This window comes from Triticum dicoccoides, chromosome 5B (assembly GCF_002162155.2).
Source record: "Triticum dicoccoides isolate Atlit2015 ecotype Zavitan chromosome 5B, WEW_v2.0, whole genome shotgun sequence".
NCBI classification, from domain to species: Eukaryota; Viridiplantae; Streptophyta; class Magnoliopsida; order Poales; family Poaceae; genus Triticum; species Triticum dicoccoides.
In genome coordinates, this window is record NC_041389.1 from 545,651,310 (window position 1) to 545,663,611 (window position 12,302).

The window sequence follows — 12,302 nt, forward strand, 5'->3', positions numbered from 1 at the left end:
AGTACGTGTTCAACTGCCTGCCCCGCTGCCCCGTCCGGCCGGCGGGCGCACTGACAGAGACAAAGCTACCGGCAGTGCGAGACGACCGGAAAAATCTCACGTGCCGACGTGCCAGCGCCCACGCCGCACGTGCGAGCGCCAACGCTGGTGGAGCACAAGGCGCCACAGGGGCGGACTCGTCCTCGCATCGCGCGCCCCCCTCCTACAAATTAAAGACGCTTGGCTTGCCCACCGATAGGCGACACCACCGATCCGCATCTTAAGCAGATCCTCTCCAGGGCTAGATTCTAAGCTACGTGCATAGCATAGTTGTCTCACTGAGCTAACCAGGAGCGATCGACCTGCCGCGCCTTCATCAATGGAGAAGAGCGGGGAGGAGAGCAAGGCCCCGCTGCTGGAGCCCTGCAGGCCGGCGGCGGCAGAGCACAATGCGACCGGCGGGCTGGGGCGGCGGCTGGTGGGGGAGAACCGGAGGCTGTGGGCGGTGGCGGGGCCGTCCATCTGCACGCGCTTCTCCACCTTCGGGATTGCCGTCATCAGCCAGGCCTTCATCGGCCACATCGGCGCCACCCAGCTCGCCGCCTTCGCCCTCGTCTCCACCGTCCTCATGCGCTTCAGCAACGGCATACTGGTATCTATCTCTCCTTCCTTCCATCAATCCGTCTGCCAAACATCTTATTACTGTATTGTAAAAAAAATGGCATTGCTTGGTTAATTATGCTTACCTGCTTCATTCCGTTTTTGCCAGTTCCATCATATAACATAAATAAACAGGTGCATGCATAATAGGAGTAATTAAGAACACTGTTCCTCTTTTCTCTTATTGGCAAAAAATAGAGAGTACAAGTAGCGTGTTTTCATACGGACGATCATGATGCAAACATGATGGAGAAATATATACGCCAACTGCATCCTGACCCTTGATCCCAACAACCACAAAAAAACGTGTTATATGATTGTCGTCTGTGTGCTTTCAACTTTTTAAGTCACTGTCTGTGTCAACATGGCCAACCTTTATCCTGCAAAAAAAAAAAAACCATGGAACAACCTTCGGATTTTTCTTTGAGCGAGAACAACCCCGTTGGATAATACTCCCTCCGTTCCAAAATTCTTGTCTTACATTTGTCTAGGTACGGATGTATCTAATACTAAAACGTGACTTGATACATTCATATTTAGACAAATCTAAGACAAGAATTTTAAGACGAAGGGAGTAGTAAATGCCTTTTCCATCATTTCCCGAGAGAATGTGGCATGTTAACGTTTTCTTCAGTCCCACCCTAGCTGCAAGGAATATTTGGACGCATAGTTCAAGAGATATTTTGTTTGAAAAAAATTGATACAAAATAAACGAACCCACCCATCCTCAAACGTGTGGGAAGCGATCACTTCAAAACTGCGAGGTTGCGACAAATGGCAACAAGCTATCCACCATCTGTCATCATCAAATAAGATGGAAGTGGCTTTTTTTTAAGGAGCGCCCTTAAATTAGTGATTTCACCAGTTCTCAAAAAGGGTGCTCTTATCCCGCACGGTGTGCGAGCTAACGTGCATGTCGTGTGCCTCATGGGCCGGCCCATTAGCGGCTACTTTGTTCAGTAGGAAAACCGAATCACTTGATTAAAAAGAAAATGCTTCTTCTTTTCGCGGGAAAAAGAAAAGGCTTCACCCATATATAGTATGTAAGCACCCTACATACCGATTAAACATAATAACCTAATACCACACATATGTATTAGTACATAGATTTGATAAATTGTTATATGTGTGTCACATATTAAAAAATGTTTGTTGATTTGAAAAAAGTACTCATGAATTTAAAATACGATCACCAATTTGAGAAAATATTCTCAGATTTTTCAAATGTTCAAAAATTTATGAAAATGTCCAAGAATTTTCAAAAGTTCATAAATTATTATTTTTTCATGAACTTAAAAAATATTTGAAAATTAAAAGTTATACGTTAAATTTTAAAGATGTTCGAAAATCTAGAGAATAATCATGAACTAAAATGTTCATAAGTTTTAAAGTTCTTTATGAATTTTGATTAATATTCGTCCTTTGTTTTAGAAAAAAATCATTAATTGAAAATGAAGCAGAGAAAAAAATTAAAAAGGGGAAGAAAAATAGAAAATCAAAAACCGACAGAAAATTAGTAAAACCAACGAGGGAAAACACATGAAGCAAGAAACAAAAATCTTCCGAACCTTGCAACAAGCGAGAAGAGGCTTCCCAAAACCAGAAAACCCTCTCGTACTTGGGCCTGCCCATGTAGTGACTCGGCACGCTACTGGTGTTGTTTGGTCCCAGTGTCCCACCCACTAAATATTGGTTGATTCAGGTTGCAGCAACTTGGTAACTGAATGATGTCTAGCAAGGTTCAGAATTCAGACTCTCATTGCATGACATTCCCTACTAGGCCTTGCTGCGATCAACATTATTTAGCAACACATAGACAGATGACCTTTGAATCCTTGGCCCTTAATTCCTTATTGACCTCCATTAGCTTCGTCACTCTCCATTAGCTGATCGCCCTCCGTATAGCAAGATGACCTCTGAATCCTTGGCCCTTAATTCCTTATTGACCTCCATTAGCTTCGTCACTCTCCATTAGCTGATCGCCCTCCGTATAGCAAGATGACCTCTGAAGTCTGAATCCTTGGCACGCACTAGTACTGTTATCACTGAGCCATCCAGTGCAGCACATGCCCACATCCAGTGCAACATGTCCATTTACATCCTCAACTTCAGAGATTTCACTGCATCAGAAATAAATTTCTTGAGACGAGAAAGAAAAGGAGCTGATGATCTTAATAACTAATAAAATGTGCTTAACCTGAATGCAGCTGGGCATGGCGAGCGCGCTGGAGACGCTGTGCGGGCAGTCGTACGGGGCGAAGCAGTACCATATGATGGGCATCTCCCTGCAGCGCTCCTGGATCATCCTGACCGGCTGCGCCGTGCTCATGCTCCCCATCTTCGTCTTCACCGAGCCTCTCCTCGTCTTCATCGGCCAGGACCCGGCCATCAGCGCCGTCGCCGGGACCATCTCGCTCTGGTACATCCCCGTCATGTTCGCGTGCGTCTTCAGCTTCACGCTCCAGATGTACCTGCAGGCGCAGAGCAAGAACATGATCATCACCTACCTCGCGTTCGTCTCCCTCGGCGTCCATCTCTTCCTGTCATGGCTCTTGACCGTTCGCCTGGACCTTGGACTCGACGGGATCCTGACCTCCATGGTCATCGCCATGTGGATTCCTGTGTTTGGGCAGCTCATCTTCGTCTTCGGCGGTGGCTGCCCTCTCACATGGACCGGGTTCTCCTCCGTGGCACTCACGGATCTCGTTCCTGTCCTCAAGCTCTCGCTATCCTCTGGTGTCATGCTCTGGTATGAACAAACTTGAATTTTCCCTCTATATGCAGTTTCGGTCCTTATCAGAATTTTGGATGCATCTAGCCTAGCAATAATGCTTGTTTGTTCGTGTTTGCATTTTCAGTTTGGAATTGTGGTACAACACCATATTGGTGCTCCTAACCGGGTACATGAGGAATGCAGAGGTTGCACTCGATGCTCTTTCAATATGGTAATACACACGTACTACTTTATATAATTCAGAGTTCACTCTTTCATTGTTCTTGAAGCTCATTGCATGGCTTTGGTTTTTGAAGCTCATTTCACATTTCTTATTGTTTCCTTGTCTTGGCACATGAGAAACTAATCAAGTAATGTGATTTTCAATCTCTGAAATCTGCAGCCTTAACATCAACGGTTGGGAGATGATGATTTCTATTGGCTTTTTGTCTGCAATAGGGTAGATTCTCGATCTTAGAACTCCCTATTATTCGTATCATGCGGTTGAATAAGTTCAGATTTTTGATGATAATGCTTTTGTGTGTTATAGAGTACGTGTTGCAAATGAGCTCGGAGCTGGAAGTGCAAGAAGGGCCAAGTTCGCCATCATAAATGTCGTCGCCACTTCTTTCTCAATAGGCCTTGTGTTCTTCATATTTTTCCTTTTCTTCCGCGGAAAGCTTTCCTACATATTTACCACCAGTGAAGAGGTAGCTGCCGCAGTTGATAGCCTGTCGCCTCTTCTAGCCTTCTCCATCTTGTTGAACAGTGTTCAACCAGTGCTATCAGGTTTGCTTTAGCATTTGACTGAATTCTAAATGCATAATATTACAATAATTTCGTTTGGTTAACTTTTTTGAGAAAAAAATAGGCAAAATATTTGCATTCTATTTCTATACTAATACAATATTCTTTTGGTTTACTGAAATAATAATCCCGTTTGATCACCCTCTAGGTGTTGCTATCGGTGCGGGTTGGCAAAGTATAGTTGCCTATGTTAACATCACAACGTATTACTTGATCGGTATCCCTGTTGGAGCAATCCTTGGTTATGTTTGTGGATATCATGTGAAGGTAAGAACATTATGTATCAGTCAATCAGTTACATAATAATTATCGTTGTGCCTCTTGGCTCTAATAAGTTGTGGTCCTAACTCGATGTCCTTGGTTGTTGTTATAGGGCGTTTGGGTTGGCATGCTGCTCGGAACACTGATCCAAACAATTGTACTTGTGTTCATAACAATCAGGACCGACTGGGATAAACAGGTTAGCTTTGTTAATTGTTCCATCATTATTGTACTCAAACATTGTTAAGTAAAGTCTTCATATGTGTAACTTATTGTGCAGAAGTTCATAAGTATATATTGTGTGCTAGACTAGAAGGGTGTAGGAGATGTACTCAATTATGGTTTCTATTCCTTCTGATTTTTCAGGTAGAGGTTACTCAGGAGAGATTGAAGAGATGGTACATCACGGATGAGAACAAAGGGAAGCCAGATTCAGGGGGAAGTCCATGAGACGAAGAATCTGGCGCATGTAGTGAATCACCATCAGATAGAGGAACTTTTATGTCCTGCTTGATCAGAGCTTGCGGCGTTCGTTTCAGAGAATAAGTACAATGTTTTCAATATGTCAAGAATGAATGGGTGGAACATTAGTAGGCGTAGGCGTGTCGACGGTTGTTCCTCAAGATCGAGCAAACGATGACAGTGATGCAGGCTCCATTAGAGAAGGAAAAACGTGTTACTCGAGAGACGCTTGATCTACCACTGCCTCAGCATGTAAAATATGCCTTGGACTGCTGTGAGCTAGCTGGCGGCACGAGTGTTGTTGCATGTTGAAAGATTTTGGCCGTGATTAGCAAACATGGTGCTTGTATATCAACTGCATTCTTTTTTTCTTTTTTTTACGGGGGATATCAACTGCATTCGCTTGGCCTTGTCATCTTGTGTCTTGTTGTGATCATCAAACACTCAGTTTGGTGTAGATTCTATCGGTTTAATTACAAGTCGACACGAAACTTGTCGCGGTTTATACAATATAGAGGGGAATGTAATTAATAGTATCACTGCGCAATTGTATTAGTACTAGCTACAGTAGAAGCCTAGAACAGAAAAATATGCACCGAAAGGCAGGTTGAGCACACCAATTACAGGGATCTGTTACATGCAGCAAGCCAATGAATTAATTAGTACATGCGCGCATACTCCTCTGGCACTAGCTAGCAGCCACCGGTACTGCCAGCGCCGCCGCCAACGTGACAGCCACCGGTACTGCCAGCGCCGCCGCCAACGTGACAGCCACCGGCACTGCCAGCGCCGCCGCCAACGTGACAGCCACCGGCGCTGCTAGCCGCGGCGGCAGAAGCAAACATGAATAGAGCAGGGTCGCCCGCTGGGTTTCCGGTCGGCTGAGGCGCGTGTCCCTTCCGAGAGCATAGGCTGTGGAGGAGGGCGGCGAGCAGCATGACCGCGGCCACGGCGACGAACATGCCGATTATCGTGCCAGCGCTGGGACCGCTCCCGCCGGCGCCGAGGTCGGCCAGAGCCCTTCGCATCGTGAACGCTCGATGCATGCAGCTGGACGTGCCGGACGAGCAGAGCTGCCGCCTGCCGGACTATATGTACTAGCAACATACTCCCTCCATTCCACAATGTAGTGCTTCCTCTATCCTCGTGCTTCAACTTTGACCGCAAATTTAACTACCAAGACCGATTGCGGCGGGAGCAAAAATTATATCAGTGAATTCGTATTCAAAAGAAGTTTTCAATTATATATTTTTTTCTCCCGCCGCAGTTGGTCTTGCTGGTTAAATTTATGGTCAAAGTTGGACCTCGGGAAGCGTGGACGCACTATATTTTGAAATGGGGGGAGTAGCATTGATCGACTCATCGGGTTGAATTTTCACCCGGAGAAAAACGATCAAACACGTATCGTACAAGTAAAAAATTAGCATCTGCCACGCAATTAACACGAGGCTAGGCTCTTCGTGCTTGCGTCTTTGCTTCACGAAAGGTTCTTCGCCGTGTTGAATGTTGAGCGCTAATTTGTTAGTTCCATTTCCACTTGAGCGGGCTAGCTAGAGACATCGAGTAGTGGCATATGGTCAGCCATGGCTACGAAAAGTAACTCCAAGCGACTTGCTATGTCACAAAATACTTTGGTATACTCTGGAAGGGGAAGAAAGTAGTATAGCTTTGAGAGGGTTGGCCACGGTCAACATTCAACAATATATGATTTTCTTCTGCGCGGTTATGGTACACGAGTTATCACTTGTCAAACAGTTGTGTTTGCTCTATCCTTTTTTTTTATGAAAGACGCTTGCCCGGCTTTATCAAAAAAGGCTTTCGCCCCACTTTATATATCACTAGTAGAAAAGGGGGCAAAGGTCCAGGTCGGGTCAGCCCATTAGTCCCGGTTCAGTCCAGAACCGGGACCCATGGGGGCATTGGACCCGGTTCGTGAGCCCCGGAGGCCGGCCGGGCCACGTGGGCCATTGGTCCCGATTCGTCTGGACCTTTTGGTCCCGGTTGGTGGGACGAACCGGGACCAATGGGCCTCGCTCCTGGCCCATCACCATTGGTCCCGGTTCGTGGCTTGAACCGGAACCAAAGGCTGCCCTTTAGTTCCGGTTCATGCCACCAACCGGGACCAATGAGGTGCCTATATATACCCCCTCGCTTAAGAGCAGAGCACACTGCTCTGTTTTTTCTGGCCGCCGAGGGGGAGAGGGCCTGGTGGTGCTCTAGCTCACCTCCTATGCACACAAGGTGTTCAATGGAATGCCCGAGCCACACTACTTCAGCTTTCTCCTCTCCAAGCTCGATCTCCAAGCTTCATTTTCCTAATATTTGTCTAGGTTTAGCAGTTCATCACACCCCGTCCCCGTCTTCACCGCCGTCGATCACTCGCGCCGATCTCATCGCCGGCACCGCCGTGATGAGCCTCTTGTTCTTAACTTCTTTCTGAAAGGAAAAATATTCTTACTTGTATGTTTAGATAGATACTTGTATTATTTTCTTACTTTTATTATTGCATCTTATATAGTGCGATGGTTTTGGTATCCGCCCCCGGCGGCCCTCGTCCTGTCTATGATTCAGATGTGGTATATATTATTTTTTCATAACTATTGGTTCATTTGTTGTTTATGACAATTATGCCGACCAACGTGACATAGATTTTATTTATCTAGGAGGTTGTTGAACCGGAAATTCCAACCGACCCTATTGTCGAGAAGTTAAATTTAGTTGAAGAAGAAAACAATTTCTTGAAGGAAAAAATAAGAAAAATTGAGGAGGAGAAGATGATATTGGAGTTGCATGTTGCGGATGTCGTCGATGATTACAAGATCAAGATGGATGCAATGCGCTTGAAGATTAGAAAGATTAGAAAATATGCCATTCATACCGAGGCTTGTATCATTGTGCCGTTGGATCAGTTGTTACCTTGGTTGCGATTATGATCACATTTATTTTCGCATTGAAATGTTTTACATAGTTTCAATGTATGGTTTAATTAATTTAGATGCTCTGCAGAGCTTTATGTTGTTAGATGAGAACTATGTATGTACTTTGGTTTTAATGTGATGATGAACTTCCATTAATTTGGTCACTTAATTATCTATTCATGATGTTCTGTAATGATTTTTGACACACTTAATTATATATAATGCACGCAGATGAACCGGCAATGGATGTACGGTGACAGACACATCTCCGAGTACATTAAGGGCATGCATGATTTTCTCGAAGTGGCTGAGGCAAACAAGCAAAATGGTTTTATGTGTTGTCCATGCCCTATATGTGGGAATACGAAGTCTTACTCTGACCGGAAAATCCTTCACACCCACCTGCTTTACAAGGGTTTCATGTCACACTATAATGTTTGGACGAGGCACGAAGAAATAGGGGTTATGATGGAAGACGGCGAAGAAGAAGAGTACGATGACAACTATGTGCCCCCTAAATACGGTGATGCTACTGAACATCAAGAGGAACCAGACGATGTGCACGATGCTGCTGCAATGGGCGAAGCTGCTGAAGATCAAGAGGAACCAGACGATGTGCCCGATGATGATGATCTCCGCCGGATCATTGTCGATGCAAGGACGCAATGCGAAAGTCAAAAGGAGAAGCTGAAGTTCGATCGCATGTTAGAGGATCACAAAAAAGGGTTGTACCCCAATTGCGAAGATGGCAACACAAAGCTCGGTACCGTACTGAAATTGCTGCAGTGGAAGACAGAGAATGCTGTGCCTGACAAAGGATTTGAGAAGCTACTGAAAATATTGAAGAAGAAGCTTCCAAAGGATAACGAATTGCCCGACAGTACATACGCAGCAAATAAGGTCGTATGCCCTCTAGGATTGGAGGTGCAGAAGATACATGCATGCCCTAATGACTGCATCCTTTACCGCGGTGCATACAAGGATCTGAACGCATGCCCGATATGCGGTGCATTGCGGTATATTAGACGAGATGACCCTGGTGATGTTGACGGCAAGCCCCCCAAGAAGAGGGTTCCTGCGAAGGTGATGTGGTATGCTCCTATAATACCACGGTTGAAACGTCTGTTCAGAAACGGAGAGCATGCCAAGTTGATGCGATGGCACAGTGAGGACCGTAAGAAAGACGGGAAGTTGAGAGCACCCGCTGACCGGTCGCAGTGGAGAAAAATCGAGAGAAAGTACTGGGATGAGTTTGTAAGTGACCCAAGGAACGTATGGTTTGCTTTAAGCACGATGGTATTAATCCTTTCGGGGAGCAGAGCAACAATCACAGCACCTGACCCGTGACTCTATGTATGTATAACCTTCCTCCTTGGATGTGCATGAAGCGGAAGTTCATTATAATGCCAGTTCTCATCCAAGGCCCTAAGCAACCCGGCAATGACATTAATGTGTACCTAAGGCCATCAGTTGAAGAACATTTACAGCCGTGGAATGGAAACGGTGTACGTACGTGGGATGAGCACAAAGAGGAGGAATTTGACCTAAAGGCGTTGCTGTTCGTGACCATCAATGATTGGCCCGCTCTCAGTAACCTTTCAGGACAGACAAACAAGGGATACCACGCATGCACGCACTGTTTACTTGACACCGATAGTATATACCTTGGAAGCTGCAGGAAGAATGTGTACCTGGGCCATCGTCGATTTCTTCCGACCAACCATCAATGTCGAAAGAAAGGCAAGCATTTCAAAGGCGAGGCAGATCACCGGAAGAAGCCCGCCATGCGTACCGGTGATCACGTACTTGCTATGGTCAATGATTTACACGTAATCTTTGGAAAGGGTCCCGACGCACTAGCTGTTCCGAATGACAGTGAGGGACACGCACCCATGTGGAAGAAGAAATCTATATTTTGGGACCTACCCTACTGGAAAGACCTAGAGGTCCGCTCTTCAATCGACGTGATGCACGTGACGAAGAACCTTTGCGTGAACCTACTAGGCTTCTTGGGCGTGTATGGGAAGACAAAAGATACACCTGAGGCACGGGAGGACCTGCAATGTTTGCACGAAAAAGACGGCATGCCTTCGAAGCAGTATGAAGGTCCTGCCAGCTATGCTCTTACGAAAGAAGAGAAAGAAATCTTCTTTGAATGCCTGCTCAGTATGAAGGTCCCGACTGGCTTCTCGTCAAATATAAAGGGAATAATAAATATGCCAGAGAAAAAGTTCCAGAACCTAAAGTCTCATGACTGCCATGTGATTATGACGCAACTGCTTCCGGTTGCATTGAGGGGGCTTCTACCGGAAAACGTCCGATTAGCCATTGTGAAGCTATGTGCATTCCTCAATGCAATCTCTCAGAAGCTGATCGATCCAGAAATCGTACCAAGGCTAAGGAGTGATGTGGCGCAATGTCTTGTCAGTTTAGAGCTGGTGTTCCCACCATCCTTCTTCAATATCATGACGCACGTCCTAGTTCATCTAGTCGATGAGATTGTCATTCTAGGGCCCATATTTCTACACAATATGTTCCCCTTTGAGAGGTTCATGGGAGTCCTAAAGAAATATGTCCGTAACCGTGCTAGGACAGAAGAAAGCACCTCCATGGGCCATCAAACGGAGGATGTCATCGGGTTTTGTGTTGACTTTATTCCTGGCCTTAAGAAGATAGGTCTCCCTAAATCGCGGTATGAGGGGAGACTGACTGAAAAAGACACGCTTGGAAGGGACTCAATAATATGCAGGGACGGATATTCTTGGTCTCAAGCACACTACACAGTTCTACAGAACTCTACCTTGGTGACCCCGTATGTCAATGAACACAAGAACAGTCTACGCTCCAAACACCTGGAGCAGTGCGACGACTAGATTACATGTGAACACATCAGGACTTTCAGCATTTGGTTGGAAACACGTCTCAGAGGTGACAACACTGTTTGTGATGAGCTGTACTTGTTGTCCAGGGGACCATCTTTGACTGTATTGATTTACAAAGGATACGAGATAAATGGGAATACATTTTACACGATTGACCAAGATCAAACGAGCACCAACCAAAACAGTGGTGTCCGCTTTGATGCAACAACCAAGAGGGGAAAAGACACATATTATGGTTACATAGTGGACATATGAGAACTTGACTACGGACATGATTTTAAGGTCCCTTTATTTAAGTGCAAATGGGTCAATCTGTCAGGAGGCGGAGTACAGGTAGACCCACAGTACGGAATGACAACAGTGGATCTAAAAAATCTTGGGTACACTGACGAACCGTTCATCCTAGCCAATGATGTGGCACAGGTTATCTATGTGAAGGACATGTCTACCAGACCGAGAAACAGAAAAGATAAGGAAGCGAATACATCATACGATGAGCCAAAGTGCCACATAGTTCTTTCAGGAAAAAGGGACATCATGGGAGTGGAGGGCAAGACATACGTGTCTGAAGATTATGAAAAGTTTCATGAAATTCCTCCCTTCAAAGTCAAGGCTGACCCAAGCATCCTGATAAATGATGAAGACTATCCATGGTTACAGCGCAATAAGCAAACGACACAAGCGAAGAAAAAGTGAAGACTTTCTCCCACAACTATTATGATGATACCATGCCAACTTTGTAACAGACGAGTATGATACCATTGTCCGTTTTGTACATGCACATGCTATGTGGGTGAAATTATGATACCATGCCAACTTTCAATTTTTTCAGAGTTCATTTGAAATGCTTTAATGTCTTATGGTTCGGCCCTCGTAATACCATTAATCCCGGTTCGCTCCTTGTCAACTATGTTCTCACCAAGAACACTCTCAAGAGGGCAGCCACGTGGGCCATTGGTCCCGGTTCGTCTGGACCTTTTGGTCCCGGTTCCACGCATGAACCGAGACCAATGCGCCTCGCCCCTAGCCCGTGACCATTAGTCTTGGTTTGTGCCACAAACCGGGACTAAAGGATTGTTCCTCGTTGCGCTTAGAGTTTAGTCCCACCTCGCCAACCGAAGGGCGCTCACACCGGTTTATAAGCCCGTCCCTCTCTGCCTTGTTGAGCTCTTCTCAAAGTGAAAATAGATGCCCCTATACAGGGAATTTGACCTAAATTCATAGTGAATTTCTCTGAAATTCATAGAAATTTATTATTAATTTAGGTTGAATTTTCTCTATAGGCGCATCTATGTTCATTTTTTTAGTAAAGTTAATCACAAACTTGTGACTCACACGAATTTCAAAGAATTAAAATTTTAATTATTCAAATTTGAAAACTAATGGCACTAACAGAAAGTTTATAATTTTTCTAAAACTAATGGCACTAACAGAAAGTTTATAATTTTGCTGACCTAAAAGCAAAAAGAATTAAAAAATAAAGCAAAAAACAAAAGAAAATAAGTAATGCAGAAAACAAAACAAAAAAACTAGAAACTAAATAAAAATAGCAACAATAAGTATTTTGTTGTAAGTAGAAACAAAATAAAATAAATAAAGCAACAAAGAAAACAAAAAAAC

The 12,302-nt window shown here is 44.9% G+C and overlaps 1 protein-coding gene across 1 annotated transcript; it reads left to right on the forward strand.

Moving 5' to 3' along the window:
- The first annotated feature begins 250 nt into the window (after positions 1 to 250).
- On the forward strand, positions 251 to 5,262 carry LOC119311486 (protein DETOXIFICATION 21-like). The gene is made up of 8 exons (XM_037587115.1): positions 251 to 631; positions 2,847 to 3,388; positions 3,498 to 3,584; positions 3,756 to 3,812; positions 3,903 to 4,141; positions 4,308 to 4,426; positions 4,533 to 4,619; positions 4,787 to 5,262. The coding sequence occupies exons 1-8, from the start codon at positions 359 to 361 to the stop codon at positions 4,868 to 4,870; spliced, it is 1,488 nt and encodes a 495-aa protein (XP_037443012.1). The 5' UTR covers positions 251 to 358; the 3' UTR covers positions 4,871 to 5,262.
- Positions 5,263 to 12,302: the final 7,040 nt, after the last annotated feature.

Bases quoted from the DNA above. Each gene is read 5' to 3' on its own strand.
- LOC119311486 (XM_037587115.1), top strand. From the start codon at position 359: ATGGAGAAGAGCGGGGAGGAGAGCAAGGCCCCGCTGCTGGAGCCCTGC. The intron at 3,389-3,497 runs GTATGAACAAAC...TTGCATTTTCAG, and splicing joins TCCTCTGGTGTCATGCTCTG to TTTGGAATTGTGGTACAACA. The intron at 4,427-4,532 runs GTAAGAACATTA...TTGTTGTTATAG, and splicing joins TTTGTGGATATCATGTGAAG to GGCGTTTGGGTTGGCATGCT.